Below are 23,085 nucleotides of genomic sequence, written 5' to 3'. Positions count from 1 at the left end.
TCCTGGTAGATTTATCATAGACTGCAAGGAACTTCGAACCCTTGACTCCTAGAAGTTTTTTCATTGAAGCAAAATTTGCTACCATATCAACTCCCAAAGGATGCACAAGAGGGCTTCCAATACCATGCATGCACCTATACTTATAGATTCAAAATTTGAATCAAACCCAAAGAAATTTTCTTCCATGGGCCACTGGTCATACGTCTCCTCCATTACAAAACATGAGCATATGTGTCCTCTCCTAAGAACATATGTGTACTTGTTAAAGGTAATTGTAGGATGGGTATGCACATGGAAAATGTATACTTTAGTTTTTGGATTGATAGGCAAGAAAATGTCCATTGTTTCAAGCTATTGTTGTCCCCTAAGTCCCCTTCAATTCTTAAGATGAAATTTTGAGATCAGGCCTTGTCATTCACTGTAACTTCAAGATCACAACATGACTTAAGTCGCTGAATATGATTGACAACTTCTGGTAAAGTAGATTTATTTGATTCTTTATTTTTGTGTTTAATATGGAACCTATTAGTTCCTTTACCAAAACACCACATCCCCGCAATAGCTCTCAACATAGATATTTTATTACTTCCATTTTGGCTCATTATCAATGAGTAATCTCCTTTAGTGTTCCCTAATGACAATCCTTCAATAAGAGTCATAATGCACTATGGTGTTTGCATTGTTAAAAGTTTTTCGCAAACTTCAAAAGCATTAGCTCCATTACATTGATCAATATCCAAACAAGCTCCCTTTGGTTTTGAGTTTTCTACCAATAGGCTATTTCTTTGGTCCATAATATCACTGCACTTGCCTAAGAAATCCATGACAGGTATCTAGTGCATAATTATCGAGAAATCCCCTAACACGTGATTGGGAACAAAATAGGATTAATTTATTACTCAAAATTTTATTTTTGCCACTGAAATATATGGGAGCTACAACAACTGCGGGTAAAAGAATTACATCTTCGACCCTTAGAATCTCAACAGGAAATAAATACCTCCCATGTTGTCTTGTCCATACCCACTGTGTTTGCTTGGAAAGGAGCATGGGGTCTCTAAGATCAAAGGGACATTGCCATTTTAGATGTCGAGAATAAGATAAAGGATGATTCTTACTGTCTCCAAAGATGAACTGAAGTTTGCTAGATACAACATCATTATGAGTGATTAAGATTGCAGGGTAACATTCAAGATAAATATCACTTCCCACAAAATCCAATATTGGAGCTACTATGTCTGTCTCAACCCCTGGATTTGGTTCCATCATAATGTAGTTCGATGCATCAATTGCATCTCCAGATGGCAAGTTATTAAATCCTAGCTGCCCGATGCTCAACATACACTTTTAAAAACACAAAAAATTATGCTGCCAAACAATCCATCAGATCAAATATCAGAGGTGGACCCACCTAGTGGCTCTAAAGAAGAAATTTTAGCTGTGACTGTTGGCTTAAACAGAAAGAAAGATATGGTGCACCTTAGAAGAGCAGCAAAAGAATACTTGTAGATTCCAACAGTACCCATAACTGTATAGACATCAACTAAGCTAAGCAACTGAACCTAATTGTGTACCCCACTCCATAGTTAAAATCATTGATCGATAAAAGGTCAAGACAGTAAAAAGATTCCATAAAGTCATGGTTCAAATACAAGAATGGGAACATTTAACACAACTCTATGCTCTTCAGCTCAATGAGATGGGTAGGGTACTAGGTGTTGAATAGTTGATGCAGTGGGGTGCTTATAACATTAAACTCGAAGAATAGCTCAAGTAATTTAACTAGAAAAGACAAAATTATGAACTATATGGGTTGAAAGTTCCCATCACAAATGATCTACAACTAATAGAAAGGGGGCAAGAAACACAGACAAACATATAACCACAAAGAAAGTATGTTACCATGGATTATCAAGGTTTCACATTGAATAACTAGGCCAAAAGACTTCAGAATATGATGTGCACACTGTAAAGGAACCTCGCCATCACTCAAATCAAGAACTGAGTCAAACTCCCACAACTAAATAAAGATGATGCTACCAAGAAAGCATGCTCAGCAAGAGAAAATCTCATTTACTATGCTTTGAGGACAAAACATTCTTAAGAGGGTGGCAATGTAGTAGGAACAGTACTAATTATGCTAATGAAAGGTCAAAGGCCACACACCTCGTGACCAATCACTGTATATCTATACACAGTCAAGAGGCCCAATGTCGATATCATCCTTAATAAATTCATATCAATCAATCATTATCCAGTGTTTTAATTTACAATTGCAGATATACTCTATCAATCTTAGTAATAAACAAGGACTATTTATTCCAGTCTCATCCATGAGGTGGTTATGGGACCCCACATCAGTGCTTACAGCAACCTTAGTCACCTTAGGCAAAGACACAACTGTGTCATTTCAGCATCAAGATCCAAACATTAATTCAAGTCAGAATGGGAAGATATTACAGCATTAAGGTTTTCACATGGGTAGATTTCTAAGGAATCCTAATGCAGATAATAAACTCATATAAGTTTCATGTAATTTTAAATACCGCAACAATGATTTGACCAAAATAACCTTGTTGTCAAAACAAACCAATATACCACTTCAAAATAATCTTAAGTCTGTTATTAAGCACAAATAAAAACTTACAAATTCCTTTGGGAAATCTATTGGAGAGTGCTTGTTCCTCCCAACCAACATGCAGGCATCACCAACTCTCGAGCATAGACTTCTTCCTTCTAGGAACAACACCTTCTTAGTCCCTTAGTAATATTTTATAAATTTTTACTAGTAGATTTTTCTTTCCAAAGATACTTATAGATTTCTTTCTAATTTCTAATTTCTAATTGGTAAATTTTTACTAGTAGTCTGCTGTTGTTTGTATGTAATTATATAAAAATATGTTGATGTTAAAAAGAGAAATGTTTTTTTTTTAGAAAATAGAAATTTCTAATTGGTAAAAACTGATGTTGTTTGTATTATGTCATAAAAACAGCAGATTTTTAGCAATTAGAAATTAGATTTACCAAATTTTGAAATGTTTCTTTATCTAATTACAGAACATAAACAGCAGCAGATTTTTACATAATTACATAATAAAAACAGCAGCAGATTTTACAAGTCCCTCCTCTTGAAGGTAGAACTGGGTGAGCGATTTGCAAGTGACCTAGAAATCTTCTTCATCCTCTATCGCAAAACAGAGTATTTCTATGTTAGTTAGTTGAACTCACATGGAAAATCCAATCTGTGATATGTTTTATTTCTCTAAAATAAAACAAAATTAATCATAAGTTGCATTTCAGATTTGTTTTTGACTTGCATCTCAATCAGCGATATTAGGCTATATATCTCAATAAATTACTGTTTTCATTGTCACGTTCCAGGTACTCCTTTGAGGTCAAGCCCTGAATTCTGGATTTTATTGCTTTAAGTTCAAGCTTGAATGTGCTTTGGAGCTGTTCAACACACTCACTCAGTAGTTGTTGCTGAGGTAAGATTTTTCTAGCCTTCATCATGAGAAATATTGTTGAATCTATTTAGAAATGTCTGTCTTCTTTTACATTTTCAATCACTCTATTTATCTCATTTGCATTCATATCTGTAAGTGGAATCTTAATTTTTTTTCAACTTGTTCGAAAAGGGAGGATTGAATTCAAAATTATCACTTGTAGATATTGTTGTAGTGCTAGGTTCCTTTAGAAGAATCTTGTTCTTGCCACATGAAACTAAATACAGAAGTCAAATAAGATCTTCATCTTCCAAATTTAGTTGAGATTTAATTTCTACACAGCTCAGCTTCGTAGCTTCACTGAACAACAATAGCAGAGCTGCTTGGTATGTTGTTACTGCCAAATCTATCACCGATGGCTCTTGGCTCTACACAGTTCATATGGCTCACGATGTATAAGACTTTGTTCCTCTGCATTATGTATAACATTAACACACAGGTCGACTGACACGTTCCTCTACGTTAGTCTAGGGCATATAGTTGGCATAGTAAGAAAAGATATGTTGCTCCCTCAGAACTCACTGATACTTCTCACTGGCACTAGCTAGTAAGGTGCCTATGAAGAAGTGAAAGGAACAAATCTCTATGATACCAAAGATCATCTGACTTAGCTTCCACCAATTTTAAAAGCACATTTTGAGAAATGTCCCATGCTTCTAGAGAACTCTGGACTTCCATGGACTCATCCCTTGGGGAGCTAGATATGATCATACCACTGGACCAATCCATGACCAGCTCCTGGTAGATTTATCATAGACTGCAAGGAGCTTCGAACCCTTGACTCCTAGAAGTTTTTTCATTGAAGCAAAATTTGCTACCATATCAACTCCCAAAGGATGCACAAGAGGGCTTCCAATACCATGCATGCACCTATACTTATAGATTCAAAATTTGCATCAAACCCAAAGAAATTTTCTTCCATGGGCCACTGGTCATACGTCTCCTCCATTACAAAACATGAGCATATGTGTCCTCTCCTAAGAACATATGTGTACTTGTTAAAAGTAATTGTAGGATGGGTATGCACATGGAAAATGTATACTTTAGTTTTTGGATTGATAGGCAAGAAAATGTCCATTGTTTCAAGCTATTTTTGTCCCCTAAGTCCCCTTCAATTCTTAAGATGAAATTTTGAGATCAGGCCTTGTCATTCACTGTAACTTCAAGATCACAACATGACTTAAGTCACTGAATATGATTGACAACTTCTGGTAAAGTAGATTTATTTGATTCTTTATTTTTGTGTTTAATTAGGCCGATAGGCCTTCCTATGCATCAACACAGTCGTCAACACTTTCAATTTCCTGTTGACATCTGGCATGGTTTCCTACCATTTTTGTCCGCTGCGAAAATTATATACCTATGGTCCACGTAACCCTCATTAGGTGGCACACGTAACCCTCATTAGGTGGCACCGCAGATTTCCGAAACCTACATAAAATCTCATAGCGGCATAGAAGGATGCGTGTTTTAGCCAGTTGCAGAAAATATCCAGCTTTATCTTCCTCCGCATGGAACACCACCAAACAACCATGGAAACAGCAGCCGCTGTAGTTTTTGTCCGCCTGCAATAATTAAATACCTGTGGTCCACGTAACCCTCATGCTTCCGGAACTTACATAAAATCTCATAGCGGCATAGAAGGATCTGTGTTTTAGGCAGTTGCAGAAAATATCCAGCTTTACGTCCGCATGGAACACCACCAAACAACCAAGGAAACAGCAGCCGCTGTAGATTTTTATATGTGTTTTCCATCTTTTCCATTCTAAATTGCATACTATACAACAAACGCTTTTTAGTATTTTATGCGTGTTCATAGTTTGCATACTAAATGCATAATACAGTCATATAAGCTACATCAGTCACGGAAGCGATCTGCCATTAGTGAAATTTTCTACAGTCATGTATTTCATCCCCATCTTCTTGCACTCTTGGCCTCAGAGTTAATCGTTTCTTTGGTCTCCCGGTTGTTGTTGCTGTTCTTTTTCCCTGGCTGTTTGCCCTCAGAGTTAATCGTTTCTTTGGTCTGCCGGTTGTTGTTGCTGTTCTTCTTCTCTGGCTGATGGCAATCACTAGTTATATTAAATTATCACTGTTCTTGTTCTTCTTGTGCCAGTTTTTGCATCTTAAATTTGATCACGTTAAAATCCTTGAATTTTATAGCTGGGGTGTATATAGGTATTCACTCTTTTAAGGCAGTTTTGTATTCAATGTTAGGTTGCGGGCTCTCCTCATATTTTGTGTTTGTGCTTTAATGTTTTTCATCTTAAACTTGAGCACGTTAAAATCCTCCGTTAAATCCTCACTGTTAATCCCTTAAACGTTAAGTCTCCCTCATTCTATTAAATGTTTAAGCTCAGATCAAGTTCCACTCTACTTGCCAGAGTAATAGTTTTTAAAATTTAGGAACGATCCTCAGCACAATTTCTAAAACTTCACAAAACAATCTGAACATAGAAATATACCGTTTCCTTTTATTGACATGTTTCTTGACTAAATGCTGTTAGGGATTGAGATTTGTCATGGCTGGTTTGCTAATTAAAATGTTTTCTTGATTAAATGTTGTAAGGGATTGAGATTTGTCATGGCATATGGTCTGTTAATTGACATGTTTTCTTGACTGATTGGGGTATTGACAATGTGTGTGGCTCATATTCATTAAAAAGCGCTTCTGCGTGAGTCCTTGATTGATCAACTCCTGATGTAAAGGAGTCTCTTTCTTCTATTTCTATATGTTATGAGATTCTTTATGTTTTTTGTCATGATTATCGAGTGTCACGAGATGATGACATACATCTATGCATTGTAGTCCTTCCCACTTTATCTTGGATTGATCAGCTCCTTATGTAAAGGAAAGGAGTCTCCTTGGATTGATAAGCTATGAGTCTCCTCGTTTTATTTCATGTTGACAATCCAGCAGTTGACAGACGGGAATCTCTAGAACGGTCTCCCCCGAATCTTTAAAACTTTAGAACTTCCATACCACAGTTAGCTTTAGCAAGAACATTTTTTCGTTATCGAGAACTTTTGTATCCCTGACTAATTAAACAAAAAAAAAAGCATTTTCACTTATCCAAAGGAATGCCAACGTTTCAAGCTGCATTAAAAACCTGCCAAACAAGACCCTCTGGATCTGCCATTGCCTCAGAAAATCCTTCTTCATGAATCAAACGACACAAATCATCATAGATAAAGTTGAATGCAACATCGTATTTCTTAAGCATTTGAGCTACTGCCAACTGGAGCATACCCATCACAAATTGCTGGATTATAGAAGCCTGTTGTATGCTCTCCATCAATCAATTCCTGAAATTTGCAAGAGAAAATACATGATTACCATCATCAAACAAAATCTGTGTATACCAACAAAGAAGGCATTGTGCATTTGATATTCCTATTGGCTGCTCCCTTGGTGCTCTGTGTGGTAATTATTCCATGAGAATTGGCTACTTGCTTGGCCTTTGCAGAACTGTTGTGCTTAATGAGTATAGTCCACTTGAAAAATCGGGCACGGCAGTTATTGGCTTTCACGTATCAATGGAAAAATACCACGACGTTGGCACGGTAGTTTGACTGGAGATGAAACAGAATTACCTGAAAAACGACACAGAAATAACTCTCAGCTCTACGATGGCAGAACCAGCAGCAACACATGTAACAGTTGGAAACTATCGTTAGTAGTAAATATGAGATGTTTTTACTTTACTTTTACAGAATGGGATGTTTTTATTTAAATTTTTAGAATTAGATTATACATTATTTTTTCAGAATTGAATATTTTTATTTTATTTTTCCAGATTTATTGGAGATTGGAATTTCAAAACAGATTCAGCAGTGCAATTAGACCGTTCTGATACTCCCAACCCATTTTCACGGGATCTCCTCATATTTTGTGTTTGTGCTTTAATGTTTTTGCATCTTAAACTTGAGCACGTTAAAATCCTCCGTTAAATCCTCACTGTTTAGCCCTTAAACATTAAGTCTCCCTCTTTCTATTAAATTTTTAACCTCAGATCAAGTTCCACTCTACTTGCCAGAGTAATAATTTTTAAATTTTAGGAACGATCCTCATCACAATTTCTAAAACTTCACAAAACAATCTGAACATAAAAATATACCGTTTCCTTTTATTGACATGTTTTCTTGACTAAATGCTGTTAGGGGGTTGAGATTTGTCATGGCTGGTTTGCTAATTGAAATGTTTTCTTGATTAAATGTTGTAAGGGATTGAGATTTGTCATGGCATATGGTCTGTTAATGACACGTTTTCTTGACTGATTGGTGTATTGACAATGTGTGTGTCTAATATGCATTAAAAAGCACTTTTGCATGAGTCCTTGATTGATCAACTCCTCATGTAAAGGAGTCTCTTTCTTCTATTTCTATATGTTATGAGCTTCTTTATGTTTTTTTTCATGATTATCGAGTGTCACGAGATGATGACATACATCTATGCATTGTAGTCCTTCCCACTTTGTCTTGGATTGATCAGCTCCTTATGTAAAGGAAAGGAGTCTCCTTGGATTGATAAGCTAGAAATCTCCTCGTTTTATTTCATGTTGACAATCCAACAGTTGACAGACGGGAATCTCTAGAACGGTCTCCCCGAAATCTTTAAAACTTTATAACTTCCATACCACAGTTAGCTTTAGCAAGAACAGTTTTCCGTTATCGAGAACTTTTGTATCCATGACTAATTAAACGAAAAAAAAGAAGCATTTTCACTTATCCAAAGGAATGCCAACATTTCAAGCTGCATTAAAAACCTGCCAAAAAAGACCCTCTGGATCTGCCATTGCCTCAGAAAATCCTTCTTCATGAATCAAACGACACAAATCATCATAGATAAAGTTGAATGCAACATCATATTTCTTAAGCATTTGAGCTACTGCCAACTGGAGCATACCCATCACAATTTGCTGGATTATAGAAGTCTGTTGTATGCTCTGCATCAATCAATTCCTGAAATTTGCAAGAGAAAATACATGATTACCATCATCAAACAAAATCTGTTTATACCAACAAAGAAGGCATTGTGCATTTGATATTCCTATTGGCTGCTCCCTTGCTGCTCTCTTCTTTTTTGGTTCAAGCATGTCAACATTTTTAAATACATGTGAATGAATCTGGACCCCAATAAACACATGTTCAGTCAGAAAGTCTTGTGGTTTTCTTTATGTTCTTCTGCGTTTACATGCTGCTCTGTTCTCTTTTTCTCTTCCAGTATAAAGGACTTACATTCCCAGTCTGTTCTGTCTCCTATATCTTTTACTCTATTTCAGATTTAATAAGCTATACAATATCAATAGCAGCCTAGAAGTTGGCCCGACCTTTTATAAAAATTCAACAATTCCAACTTCATAAATCTATCGGCCTCTCTTTGTACCTTTTGGGACAATTGCTAGTATGGAACCTATTAGTTCCTTTACCAAAACACCACATCCCCGCAATAGCTCTCAACATAGATATTTTATTACTTCCATTTTGGCTCATTATCAATGAGTAATCTCCTTTAGTGTTCCCCAATGACAATCCTTCAATAAGAGTCATAATGCACTATGGTGTATGCATTATGGTAGGTTTGCAACCAAATTTCCTTAGTGGAGCAACAACTGCATTACTCCCATCTACAGTAGTGTAAGAGACAGCCCTGTCAGGAACAGAGTATCGAAGAACTTCTTCTCTACAGAAATAGGCTTTCATATCAGCAGAACTTGGGGTGATAGTGATTGAACTTTTTTGAGCTCTAAAGTCCTGAAATATTTCCTTTTCATATATACTTGTTGGCATTTATGGTGGTGGTGGGGTAGGAAGAAGAACAATCTGCTGAAGAGTTTCATTCCAATTTTTCATCCAATTTGCAAATGCTTCCACCAATTTTAAAAGCACATTTTGAGAAATGTCCCATGCTTCTAGAGAACTCTGGACTTCCATGGACTCATCCCTTGGGGAGCTAGATATGATCATACCACTGGACCAATCCATGACCAGCTCCTGGTAGATTTATCATAGACTGCAAGGAGCTTCGAACCCTTGACTCCTAGAAGTTTTTTCATTGAAGCAAAATTTGCTACCATATCAACTCCCAAAGGATGCACAAGAGGGCTTCCAATACCATGCATGCACCTATACTTATAGATTCAAAATTTGCATCAAACCCAAAGAAATTTTCTTCCATGGGCCACTGGTCATACGTCTCCTCCATTACAAAACATGAGCATATGTGTCCTCTCCTAAGAACATATGTGTACTTGTTAAAAGTAATTGTAGGATGGGTATGCACATGGAAAATGTATACTTTAGTTTTTGGATTGATAGGCAAGAAAATGTCCATTGTTTCAAGCTATTGTTGTCCCCTAAGTCCCCTTCAATTCTTAAGATGAAATTTTGAGATCAGGCCTTGTCATTCACTGTAACTTCAAGATCACAACATGACTTAAGTCGCTGAATATGATTGACAACTTCTGGTAAAGTAGATTTATTTGATTCTTTATTTTTGTGTTTAATATGGAACCTATTAGTTCCTTTACCAAAACACCACATCCCCGCAATAGCTCTCAACATGGATATTTTATTACTTCCATTTTGGCTCATTATCAATGAGTAATCTCCTTTAGTGTTCCCCAATGACAATCCTTCAATAAGAGTCATAATGCACTATGGTGTATGCATTATGGTAGGTTTGCAACCAAATTTCCTTAGTGGAGCAACAACTGCATTACTCCCATCTACAGTAGTGTAAGAGACAGCCCTGTCAGGAACAGAGTATCGAAGAACTTCTTCTCTACAGAAATAGGCTTTCATATCAGCAGAACTTGGGGTGATAGTGATTGAACTTTTTTGAGCTCTAAAGTCCTGAAATATTTCCTTTTCATATATACTTGTTGGCATTTATGGTGGTGGTGGGGTAGGAAGAAAAACAATCTGCTGAAGAGTTTCATTCCAATTTTTCATCCAATTTGCAAATGCTTCCACCAATTTTAAAAGCACAGTTTGAGAAATGTCCCATGCTTCTAGAGAACTCTGGACTTCCATGGACTCATCCCTTGGGGAGCTAGATATGATCATACCACTGGACCAATCCATGACCAGCTCCTGGTAGATTTATCATAGACTGCAAGGAGCTTCAAACCCTTGGAAGTTATAGAATCTACAGAAAGAAAATGAAACAGCAGCGATGGATTCTGAAAAGGTAAGCTAAATTATGTATGAACTTCATATTTTTCCATCTTCTTTATCAGATTCATCTTAAGGAACATAGTACACAGTTGGTGCACTGTATGTGTGACATTTTTTCATTTTTTCCTTTCAAGAGATAAGTAAACAATTTGTTTCACAGAATATGTCATCACCTACATTGGAACAGAGGATGGAATCCTTCGACACACCACTGAAGACTCTTGGACATACTGAGGGCCATGATATATCTCCTTGCTTGTACACATTATTTGGACCAAAATGTAGTACGCCATTGACAAATCGTGAGCTTACATAAGATAATGATAAGGTTGTTACTGGCACACCATTTGAAAATGCTCTACAGTCTCCATTAGTGACTGAATCAGGGGGAGTTGACAATTTTGGCAATGAATTGCCACGGTTAGTTTATGTATTTCTATCCTCTATCGCAAAACAGAGTATTTCTATGTTAGTCAATCGAACTCACATGGAAAATCCAATCTGTGATATGTTTTATTTCTCTAAAATAAAACAAAATTAACCATAAGTTGCATTACAGATTTGTTTTCAACTTGCATCTCAATCAGCAATATTAGGCTATATATCTCAATAAATTACTGTTTTCATTGTCACGTTCCAGGTACTCCTTTGAGATCAAGTCCTAAATTTTGGATTTTATTGCTTTAAGTTCGGGCTTGAATGTGCTTTGGAGCTGTTCAACACACTCGCTCAATAGTTGTTGCTGAGGTGAGATTTTTCTAGCCTTCATGATGAGAACTATTCTTGAATCTTTTTAGAAATGTCTGTCTTCTTTTACATTTTCGATCACTCTTTTCCTCTCATTTGCATTCATATCTGTAAGTGGAATCTTAATATTTTTCAACTTGTGCGAAAAGGGAGGATTGAATTCAAAATTATCACTTGTAGATATTGTTGCAGTGCTAGGTTCCTTTAGAAGAATCTTGTTCTTGCCACATGAAACTAAATACAGAAATTGAATAAGATCTTCATCTTCCAAATTTTTAGCAGATAAAAACTGCTGCTGTTTGTATTATGTAATAAAAACAACAGATTTTTAGCAATTAGAAATTAGATTTACCAAATTTTGAAATGTTTTTTTATCTAATTACAGAACATAAACAGCAGCAGATTTTTACATAATTACATAATACAAACAACAGCAGATTTTTACCAATTAGAAATTTCTAATTGGTAAAAATCTGCTGCTGTTTGTATTATGTAATTATGTAAAAATCTGTTGTTGTTTATGTTCTGTAATTAGATAAAAAACATTTGGAAATTTGGTAAATCTAATTTCTAATTGCTAAAAATCTGCTATTTGTATTATGTAAGTATGTAAAAATCCGCTGCTTTTTATATTTTGTAATTATGTAAAAAGGGTAATGTTTTTTTAGGAAAAAACATGAAGGGGGGAATAATGGCATGAGGTCTTTTATATACATGACAACATAAGAGCTGAACCATTTTATCATTTAGCACTGGAGAATCTGATTCCAAGAAAGGAAGAAATTGTCAAAATAGAAATTGTCACTTGGATTTTTAACTAAGTTGTTTGCAAATTCCGCCCTAGAGAGCCATTTTGAGATTATTCACCTTCAATCCTTTGTTTTTTAAGGGAGAACATCCTTTTCTATCGATCTCTTCTACTTTGAGGATATGGCAAGTGGAGAAGGAGGTGCAAGTGGATCGGAAAAGGTAAGCTTACTTTGTTTTTATAGAATAATTGCATAATATAATATGTTTTATTTTTTGTTTAAGGTTTGAAGTTAGAATTATAATTTTATAATTATACTTTGTGGTAAATCATTGAAATTTGGACAGGGAAAGAATCCGATAACGGAGTCCTTGCTTGAAGATGTTTTTGGGATAGAAGGACTCAAAAAACTTCAATCTTTGGATGCTGAATCCCTAATGCATTTTCTTAAGACAAAATCCCCTGAAGCTAATCAACTAGGTCCAGGTAATCAACAAGCTTTAGGAGAATCCATTAGTTCCCCATCCTCTCTTGGATCAAGAAAAAAATCGAAAAAAGTGTTATTGACATCAAACACCAATAATGAAGAACATTGTGTTGAAACATCTTCTCTGGTGGAAACTCCTGGGACTGCAAATTCTTGTTCATCCTGAGCTTATGCATCATCTATTGGTAGTTTAGGTACCAAGATAGAGTATGACCCTGTCTCAGGGGAGATAAGAAGGACAGAAGCAGGAAAACAATTCTTAAATAGGCTAAAGGACTCCTGCCTTCAACGATTTAGAGATCATCTTCACCTCACATTCTCCAAGATTCCACTTCACCTAAAAAAGATGGTGGTACAAGACATAGAGAATGAATTTGGTACCGGTTGGTCGGTTAAGAAGATAAAATTGCAAATGTCGCTCAATTGTAAGAGGTTTCGTTGCAACCAAACAAGAAAAATTAAAAAAATGCCTCAAGATCAAAGACTGAAACAAAGACCTATTGACATACCTTTTAAAGTATGGAAAGAACTTGTAAAATCATATGAGAAGTTGGATGCACAAAGAAAAGCCGGCAATGAGAGCATTCAGGTATTGAATTTTTCATTAAACATTATTTAGAATGTATTAATACTTATAAGTATCTTATACATGTATTTGTGTGAAAATAAATTGAATTGGTTTATGTTTAAGGACAAGGCATCCAAGGCGAGGTTAACCAAGACAAAAGTCACTCATCGTAGTGACCAGAAAGGTTTAAAAGCACTGATAACAACCTTTGTAAGTATATTAAACATGTGATATTTTTTAATAAATTTTGTACTAGAAGAAAGTCATTGTTATCTAATTTCTCCCTATTTACTGATTGATAGGAACTAAAATATGGAAGACCTCCAAATCATTTGGAAAAGGAGGTGTTGCAGCAAAAGAGATGGGTTGAATTTGTTGTTTGGATGGACTCTATGGTATGTAATCTTAGTTGGATTTCCAATATACTTTTAAACCATATTTTCATTTTATTTTTTAGTACTATTAGATATTATATCTTACCTCATTTTATGGTTAACATTGTATAACAAAAACATGCGTTGTGTTATGTAATTAATACTAACATGTAATATTGATTTTTTTTGTCAGAATGCTATAGGTAATGATTGCCAAGACGATGATCCAAATTATGTTCAACATATATCAGGAGATGATGAGGATGAGGATGAGGATGATGGTGGTGAAGGAGGAGATGATGATGATAGTTGCGGTGTTCGTGATGATGTGGATCAGAGTAATGAGGATGGTCAAGATGATCATGAGGATGATCTTGGTGGTGGTAGCTAGGCATGCACATGCATTGTTTTTTATGAAGAAATTATTGTGTAGAATGACATTGTTATGTTTAGATGGGTGTTGTGAATTTACCCTATATCAATGAGACATTTTGATTTTGTAATCATACGATGAGTTTGATTTATGTATGTTGTTAATTTATCGTAGAATAACGATATTCATGAAATATTTTGATTTGTTAATCATATTTGAATTTTAGTTGTTTTGATTAAAAATAATACTGATTTTATTAGTATTATGTTGCTATTTTATACATGTTTTGAAAATTGTTAATGACACATTGTTATTTTTTTGGATGGATGTTGTCAATTTCTCTTAAATTTCTTTACAAATGATTTTGAATTGTGATATCTGCTTTAATGATATTTAGAAACTATCATATATTTCACTATGAATCTATAAAGGGGGTCATATATGTAAAGAAAAATATACTCTATATAAGAAGTCAAATGCGGATGTAACCATGGATGCAAAATTGAAAGTAGAATTGGATGTTAAACTAGGAATTAATACAAAATGCAAACAATTGACATACAAAGTGTTTTAAATTAGAAGTGAAAAATTGTGCAATAGTTGACACAAAGAAGGGAACAAAACATGGCATACAAAAGGATATCAAATTGGGCAAAAACAAGGACACATAAATGGGCACCAAATTAGATGCAAAAAAAGACAACAACTAGATGTAAAATAAGATGCAAATTTGAGTGTTAAAAAGAAGCAAAAAACGTTACAAATTAATATGCCAAATGATGATGCAAATAATGGTGTAAATTTAGGATGCAAACTTGGGTGCAAAAAAGGAAAAAAAAAAAAGATGTAAGAAAAGACATAAAACAAGATGCAAAATGGGGCTGAAAAAAGGTGAAACCAAGGATGCCATATTGGATGTAAAAAATGATTCCTAATCTCATGCAAATTTAGGCTCGAACTCAGACACAAAATTATATGCAAATGTGGACACAAAATGAGGTAAAAAAAGATGCAAATTTGGATGGTGAAAACGATGTAAAACTAGACACCAAAAAAAATGCAAAATTGGATGAAAAAGTCGGTGTAAATAATGGTGCGACATTGGACACAAGTAGACACAAAAAAATGGTGCAAAAAGGGGCATAAAATATCTTAAAATTGGATGCAAAACTTGGTGCAAAAACAAATACAAAATTAGACGTAAAAAATGGCTCTACATTAAATGTACCATTAGACACAAAATAAGATGCAAAGGTGGACACAACACATGACTCAACATAAGATGCAAATATAAATGCAAATTTGGATGCTCAAAATGATGTAACATTAGATGCAAGAGATGGTGTTAAAAATGATGCAAAATTGGATGAAACAAATGACGGAAAATATGGTGCAAAATGAGATGGGAAAAATGGAGACAAATCAAACGTAAATGTGGATGTAAAAAATGGTCCAAAAAAAGATGCAAAAATGGGCACAAAAATGGATGCAAAATTTGGTGCTAAATCAAATTCAACACATGGTGCAAAGATAGGCACCAAAGCTGGTGCAAAAATAGAAGCAAAAACTAGTGTAAGACTAGATACAAAACCTGGCGTAAGACTAGATGCAAAAACTGACACAAAATGGATGCATAAAAAGACGTTAAATTGGATTCAAAATACAGTGTAAACTTGATGCAAATGATGGTGCAAAAATGGAAGCAAAGAATGACACAAAATAGGAAGCAAAAGAGAATGAAAAATAGAAGCAAAAAATGACACAAAACTAGAAGCAAAACCTGTCATAAAATAAGATGCAAATCTTGGTTCAAAATTTGACGCAAAAAATGATGCATAGTTTGGTGTAAAAAATGGTGCAAAATCTAGCGTGAAAAAGGATGCAAAATCAGGTGCAAAAAAGGACGCTTTAAAAATTGTACAATAGAGCCAGATTTAGCGCCAGGTTGCTCATCACAATTACAAAAAAAATGCACTAAAATCTGGCGCTAAATCTGGCGCAAATCGCTGGTTTTGTTGTAGTGAAAGAAGGACAGGGAGCATGAGAAAGCACTTGTGCAAGATCCAACCAATGAGGCAGTTCAACAAGGAAGCCAACTACAGGAAGAAAATCCATTAACCTAGTTAGGTAAGGAAGGGGTAGCTTTTCTAGGTAGTTTCGCATGGCCACCATTGTAAATCACATGTTGATTTTTAATGTTTGTAAAAGTGATGAAGTGTATAACATCACTTATGAGTGCAACATAGCGATATTTTGGATTTTTAATTGGATAACAAAGGGTATGGTTTCTGATGTAAAATTGACCATGAGTGTGTTATAAACTCTTGGCAAGTATGGTCCTCTTTGGAATCTTGCAATTTGGACATGTATTAGCAGCTACAAGTTTGCATATGGATAGAAGAGTTGGTTTCATCACTTTTGGCTCTAAAGTACACATGTGAAGGAGAAAAGAGTGTAACCTTCCAGAGACATTTGTTATGCAAATCATGATTGCAGTACTGTTTATACTTTTAAAGGACTGAATGTCCTTCAGTCGGGAGGAATGATCCAAGTGGATCTGTAAAGGCTCAAGTTTCAAAGTCCTTGAATATAAATAACATTGGCACCAAATTAAAGTGTCTGTTGCTATGATTCCTTTGGCGCAAATGACACTCAAATATGAGTCTGTATGACCAGATTATAGGAGTTTGAAGTTGACAGGACAAGGCAAGAAAAGGGGGGCCTACAATTTGCCACATGGGATCCAAGGCTTAAATGGAAACCAACTATTGTCCTACCAATCGCTGACATATGGCAACCAATCATTGACTCCTTTTGTCCTACAAAAGACAAAGAAACAAATATATATATATATATATATATATAGATAAGGTCTTGGATAGACGGTGATCGAGTGCTCTGTTAAGGCACTCCTTGATGTGAAGTCACCGGTTCAATTCCCTGCCCTGATCACGGTGATATATTGGACATGATGAAGGTGTAGTCCTATCAAGCTTACAAAATTATATATATATATATATATATATATATATATATATATATATAATGTATACCCCCATGAGGCATATAAAACAAAATTATAACTAACCATATATATGGTCATGGATCTGATTGGAGGTTCATTATATATTAACAATGGCATGTTATAACCATGGGTAATGTATATCGTTATTTAATACCATATATATAAAACAAAATTTTAATGTATTGTTAACAACAAATGTTATATATTGGTCGCAATAGTTATGTCAACGAACCAAATTGTTTTATGTATTAAAACATGTGTTAGATGGGGTTGACGAGTTTTGAACCCCCAACTGACCCAACTTCCCATGACCTAAACTTAGTTTTCCAACCAACCACCTAATGGGCGGGGCTTTTTTTATTCCACCAAAAGTTTGTTATATAAGCCATGTCATTTGCAATTAATGGGGAGGAGTGCGAAACGTGGAAGATCGTGGAACGTTGACAGAACAACATAACTTGGAGCCGGGGGAAATCTGCATGAAGAACCTTGACGGCGGGGTTCCAAAGATAAAATATTTTGCGGGAATATTCCATTTTGATCCTATGAGGGATCTAAAAGATTCCCCTAGGGGCCAGAAGCAACATTGTCAGAATGTGGCCAACTTTATACTCATTTTAATCAAAATTTCATGAGGATCACAATGGTGCAGTTAGTTTTTGCATCTGAGTAGTGGATTCAGGGGTCATAGGAGAAACTCACTTTATTCATTATTTATTGGGCATCAAGTTTGAGCCAAAAATGCACCTTTCAGAAGTAAGCCATGTTTACAATTAAAAGTATCAAGAGGATGAGACAAAACTTTTGGTGATGTGATTGTTGTGTTTTGGGCAATTGAATTTCGAGTCACTCCCAGGATTGGAGGTATAATGATGTATTTTTCCATCTACCTGCCTTTATTTTTGTTGAGATGAATGAAGTGGCCTCCCCACTATTGAAGCAGGCCCAAGAGACGTAGTTCACACTAGATGAACTCCGTTATCAAAATTTTGTGTGCATTATATTTATGATCCCCTTTATGTTGCTTCTTTTTGAAGTATTTGCACATATGGTTTGTACATGCTCTTTCATGCAATTCTACTAACATCAACCAAAGAAATGATCTTGGATAAGGCTGGTAAATCAAAAATTTCGGATTAGGTTTGGTATAAGAGTGGTCTTCTTTCTTATGTGAATGATAACCAAAGATTGGATGTACAACACGAGGAAGGAAAATGGAGAAAGACAAAGATATCTACAATGAATTCTACCTAATGGTAGACATGGTAGATATATTATTTGTAGATTATGAGAAGAAATTGGTAAAGAAGGAAAAGAAGCAGAAAGAAAGAAGAGGACAATGCGTTGTTAAATGAAGGAGAACCTCTGTCTCCATCTTCAAGTGAATGTTCTTCTTCATCTTCTTCTCATCATTAGAGCATTCAAATGTAGAATGTTGAATTGAAAATACTTCTACAAGAAATAGAAGAGGAGAAACAATGATTGTAGCTTCAGCTACAAGCCACGGAAGAGGCCTTGGAAAAGTTGAAGAGCAAAGATTCTTAGTGAAGGGGTCATCACCCACTCCAAAATCGACAACTGAGGTAAATAGTGTCAGTGATTCTTTAGTTTCATGTTCACCTTATATTGATGATTTTGGTGCATTTGAAAAGCACACTACTGGCATTGGTTTAAAGCTAATGAAGAAGATGGGATATGAAGGAAAGGGCCTAGGAGTTAATTTTCTGTTAAAAAATCGCCTATTTTTTACATATATATGATCAAATGGTTGATATTTACCGAAAAATGACCGATTTTAATATTAAATTACATGATTTTTACTGAATATATGCCAACATTCTATACACATGAATTTTCAAAGAAAATAGTCGCGGATAATACTATATATAGGAAAAATAGTAAATCCTTAAAAAATACCCTAGTGGGGGTGAGTGGTCTTCTCTCCAGAATAGTGCATGTCCATTTGACAAATGGGGGTGTCCTTCGAGTCTCGAGCAAGAGAGATGTGCCCAACAACATAGACAGTGGAGGGTTAAGAAGAGCTCGGTGGGATTAAAAGTGAGGCAGATGGGTCAGGAGAGGAAAAGGATGGGATGTGGAGGGGGAAGGAAACTTCAAGGTTGCAGGAGAGACGACATAGGGAGGAGTAGAGATGATTGGAGTGAGCATTGACATTGACATTCCATCTTGTAGCGGAGGCATGATCGCGTTTCTGGGTAAGGAGGATTACGAAGAGCCCAAAGACTGGACGTAGCACTGCCCCCCACGACTTACCACCTATATTTCCATCTCGACGACCTGGTGTCAAATGTTATCTCAACATTTTCCTTTGGTGTAGTAGGAGTCCATCCCCATCCCTGTCCACGACCACCACGCCGCATGTGGTCACGCTCATGAAGCATTATAGGCAAATGGAGGTCATGGAGATTGGTAGGGGTCATAGAGCTTGCAAGAACCAGACAAAGGAAAATGCAAGAAGAGACTTGTTGTGGGACTACCAAAAAGAGGGAAGGGATGCACCTTTTAACATAAATGACGTGCATTAAAACATGTAGGAGGAGCCCAATGGTTCTGAACATGTGAAGACAAGAGAGAGGACATGATTTATGGAAGGGTGACGACATGGGAGGTAATGTAGATAAGAGGGATGGCAGGTGGAGTGTCTAATTACTCTAGGCATTGACATGTGGATAGGCCTTGATTGACACCTAGATTCAATATTGATTTGTGTATACTACTTTGAATATTCTAGAATATTATGTGGAGGTTAAATGTCTAGCATTCACCTAATAATTATTGATAATTAAATTAAAAATTGTCACCTCAAATGGTATCATTCCCGACATGCTCGACTATGGAGCATCAGAAGTCCACATCCACGAGATCTTTATGACATTGTAGATTGGTCATGTGTGAAAGGAAATGTGGTTCCATATCACATCACAGACGTCGCATAATGTTAAATAAGTAGAGGTTTGACAATTTTTTCTTCCATATCCTTTGTATCTTTTATGACAGTGTAGACTGGTCACGTGCTAAAGCAAATGTGGTTTCATATCACTTTCAAGGTTGGTGTTATGTTACATAGTCGAAGATCTTTAATTATGGAATAATTTTTGGAGCTATTTACTAATTATATGGTTTAGAAATATTTAGTGAAAAATTGGTAAAACAATTTTTGGTTAAATTATGACTTTTTGTTATTTAAAATGAGTTTTCCATTGTATATATAAATTCAAATCTAAACCATAAAAAGTTATGGGTTATGGAGAGCTCACTCAAATCTTTATAAAATTTTGGTCAAATTAAAAAAATGAAAATAAATAAATAAATATTTTGGCTTTAAACTAACATATGACTAGTAAACTATTGCTTAATTTTATTATATTTTGAATTTTATTTTAAACTTTAAAAAAATTTATTGAAATTTATAATTTCCAATTATTGATATGGAATTTTAATTTTATATATTTTAAAAGATTTAATTTATTTTAAGATAATTATATTATGAAAAAACAAAATCAATTAAGATAAATAACTTGTATAATGTGGACACCTATAACAACTTATACTTGGTAGATTTTTAATCCTTCCCTAAATTGGGGTTAATATAAAGATGTCCCAATATATGTTGAAACTTTGTGTCAACTTTTTGTTGTTGTTGAGATATAGAGTTTAATGGGATAGTAGCTTAAAGAGGAGTAATTTTTGTTATTGAGTGGAGGTGAACAAATTTAAGGGAAACCCTTAATTACTAGATAAACTTGCCAAAAATGCAAGCATTTTTAGGACTTAAGCTTATAGGTAAATTGATATTACCACCTTTCTCTAGATGCTTCACGACCTTGAATGATGTAAATCTCAAGTGCTCTGGAAGTCATACTTTAAAGTTTATTCCATCTTTTCATGCTAATTGGAATGAAATATTTTCGTCCATTCCCTCTCTTCATGCTAATTAGAATGAAAATCTGAATGACAATGTATAATCACATTCTCTATGAAATAGTTTTTGAATAATAACATTGCGACTTTATGTAAGGGTGTTGTGGATGGATGCAGTGGTCAATTTAGATACTTCAAGATTTTGGATGAGTCTAAAACCTCTAGAATCCGCGTTAATTGGTAAAAAAAAGGGAAACAACAACATATAATCACATTTTCTAAAAATAATTTTTATTATAACATTAAAATTATATGGTTTTTATCATAACATCAAAATTTTATATAGAATGAGGTCATCAATTATGAATTACTACATATAATCACATTCTCCATAAAAATAACTTTTGATTATAGCATTACAACTTTATATAAGATGAAATAACTGATAATTTAAAATTTAAATTTTCCAAAATTTATAATTTAAATTTCTTTGCTATGGCATTCTCCATAAAATAATATTTAATCGTATATTATTTTATTAGTGACTTCATGTGAAAGTGATCATAACTTCATATCTCCATAAAATAATATTTGATCATAATATTGTGACTTTATATGATTTTATATGAGGTGATCAGGACTTCATGTCATCTATTTATTCATTATGACTTTATATGATGATGATGGTGGTGGTGGTGGTAGTTAACGTCCACTGGGACCAAATTGGTCTATCCGACCTATAATTTTCTTAGTTTCTAATTATCTAGCTCTTCGTCTTTCTTGGTGACATTGGTGTTGTAGCTTTCTTTTTTTCTCTATGGTCTTCCAATTTTCTTTATCTTGCATCTCCTTCATCTCTTCTGGTTCTTGGGACATTGGTGTCCTAGCTTCGTGATCTATTGTGTTCGTCCTTTTGAAGATAGTCGGAGAAGAAGTTTGGTCCAGGAGATCTGCTTTGTTGTTAAATGAAGATTTATTTTGTGTGTTATTCGAATCCTCATAACTATTGATGCTTGAGGGGTTGTCGAGTTCACTCTTTTGTTGTTGGGCGGGGCTTTCCCCCTGCTTGTCTTGAGAGTTGTTTCTTTCTTGCCCAATTTCTTGTGATTCAGAGTTTTCTCGAGAGTATTCTTTTTTGATGACAGTGTAGTGTTCTTTTTGTGCTCCTTCCCACCATGTAGATTTATGGTGATTTTTTCTATCAGAATTTTTCTAGGAGGCTTTTGGGCAATTTTTGGCTAGGTGGCTTGTCTCAAAGCAGGATTGAAATCTGAAGAGGACACTTTCATAATTGAGTTTCTGGTTCCACACATAGTCTTTACTTGTTAGGTGTATTTCAGCTGGGAATCCGGCACTAAAGTCCATTTCCACACAGATGCGTGCATAGGTGGTTCTGGCATATTCCTCTGTTTCTGGGCACCTGCAGTAAAATTTCTCAATTGCATTTCCAATGGATTTTAGCGAAGAGAAATTCCAGAGATGCAAGGGTAGGTTTGGCAATCTCACCCAAACTGGTGTTGAGGTTATCATTGTTGTTGAGGGATCGAATGATGGGTTCCATGGCCTCGTAAATAAACCTAATTTTTTCCAAAACCAAGGGTTGGAATCTAGAATACATTGTCTGCTTTCAGGGTTTTCAAAATCTACTATAAAGAAACCCCTAGCACAGGGGTAGATATTAATTGCATCAGGAATTAGAGGCTTCCATACCTCCGATATCCGATTGTGGGAACTGTCAGCCGTGGCCAAAAACCATTGAATCAGTGGATTATGGCACTTTCAGAGAACTTCAAAGCCTTATTGAGTGAGGCGTGGACCACCTAGATAGTGAGAGCTGGGGCTTCACTAAAGATATCTCATGAATTGAAATGATCTAAAATTAATTCGTTATTAAAATTTCATTTCCTCTCATTACATTACATAGTAATTTCGTTGAATTTTATGGTATGAGGTAGGTTTGTGATTTATAATATAATGTGTGAACGAAGTGGAATGGTTATTTATGCGACCCCACCCATTTCATTTCAACGCATCTACGTTTGAAAATCACTTCCCAATTAGGGTGGGCATTTGACATATTAAGTATGATAAGAAAATGTTGAATTCCATGAGGCTGGAATTTGGAAATCAATTTCTCGGTGGCATTTTGGTCATTACTTTTAAGTATAGATTTTACATGATTTTGATTTATTTGGT

General features: G+C 35.1%; 1 protein-coding gene across 2 annotated transcripts; it reads left to right on the top strand.

The window, feature by feature from the left end:
* The first annotated feature begins 3,392 nt into the window (after positions 1-3,392).
* On the top strand, positions 3,393-14,221 carry LOC149215009 (uncharacterized). Of its 2 annotated transcripts, XM_089392487.1 has the most exons (8): positions 8,866-10,698; positions 10,846-11,105; positions 11,326-11,432; positions 12,322-12,401; positions 12,528-13,256; positions 13,359-13,445; positions 13,538-13,630; positions 13,803-14,221. In XM_089392487.1, exons 5-8 carry the CDS (start codon positions 13,014-13,016, stop codon positions 13,998-14,000), a joined length of 621 nt encoding a protein of 206 aa, XP_089248613.1. In that variant the 5' UTR covers positions 8,866-10,698; positions 10,846-11,105; positions 11,326-11,432; positions 12,322-12,401; positions 12,528-13,013; the 3' UTR covers positions 14,001-14,221. The 2 variants fall into 2 exon arrangements, with proteins under 2 accessions (XP_089248612.1, XP_089248613.1); XM_089392486.1 differs by lacking the exons at positions 8,866-10,698; positions 10,846-11,105 and adding an exon at positions 3,393-3,488.
* Positions 14,222-23,085: the final 8,864 nt, after the last annotated feature.

This window comes from Pinus tabuliformis, chromosome 1_1 (genome assembly GCF_031772625.1).
Source record: "Pinus tabuliformis cultivar Carrire ecotype Pingquan chromosome 1_1, CPIR1, whole genome shotgun sequence".
Lineage (NCBI taxonomy): Eukaryota > Viridiplantae > Streptophyta > Pinopsida > Pinales > Pinaceae > Pinus > Pinus tabuliformis.
Note: the sequence above shows the minus strand (reverse complement) of the source record. Positions and strands in the feature narration are given on the sequence as shown.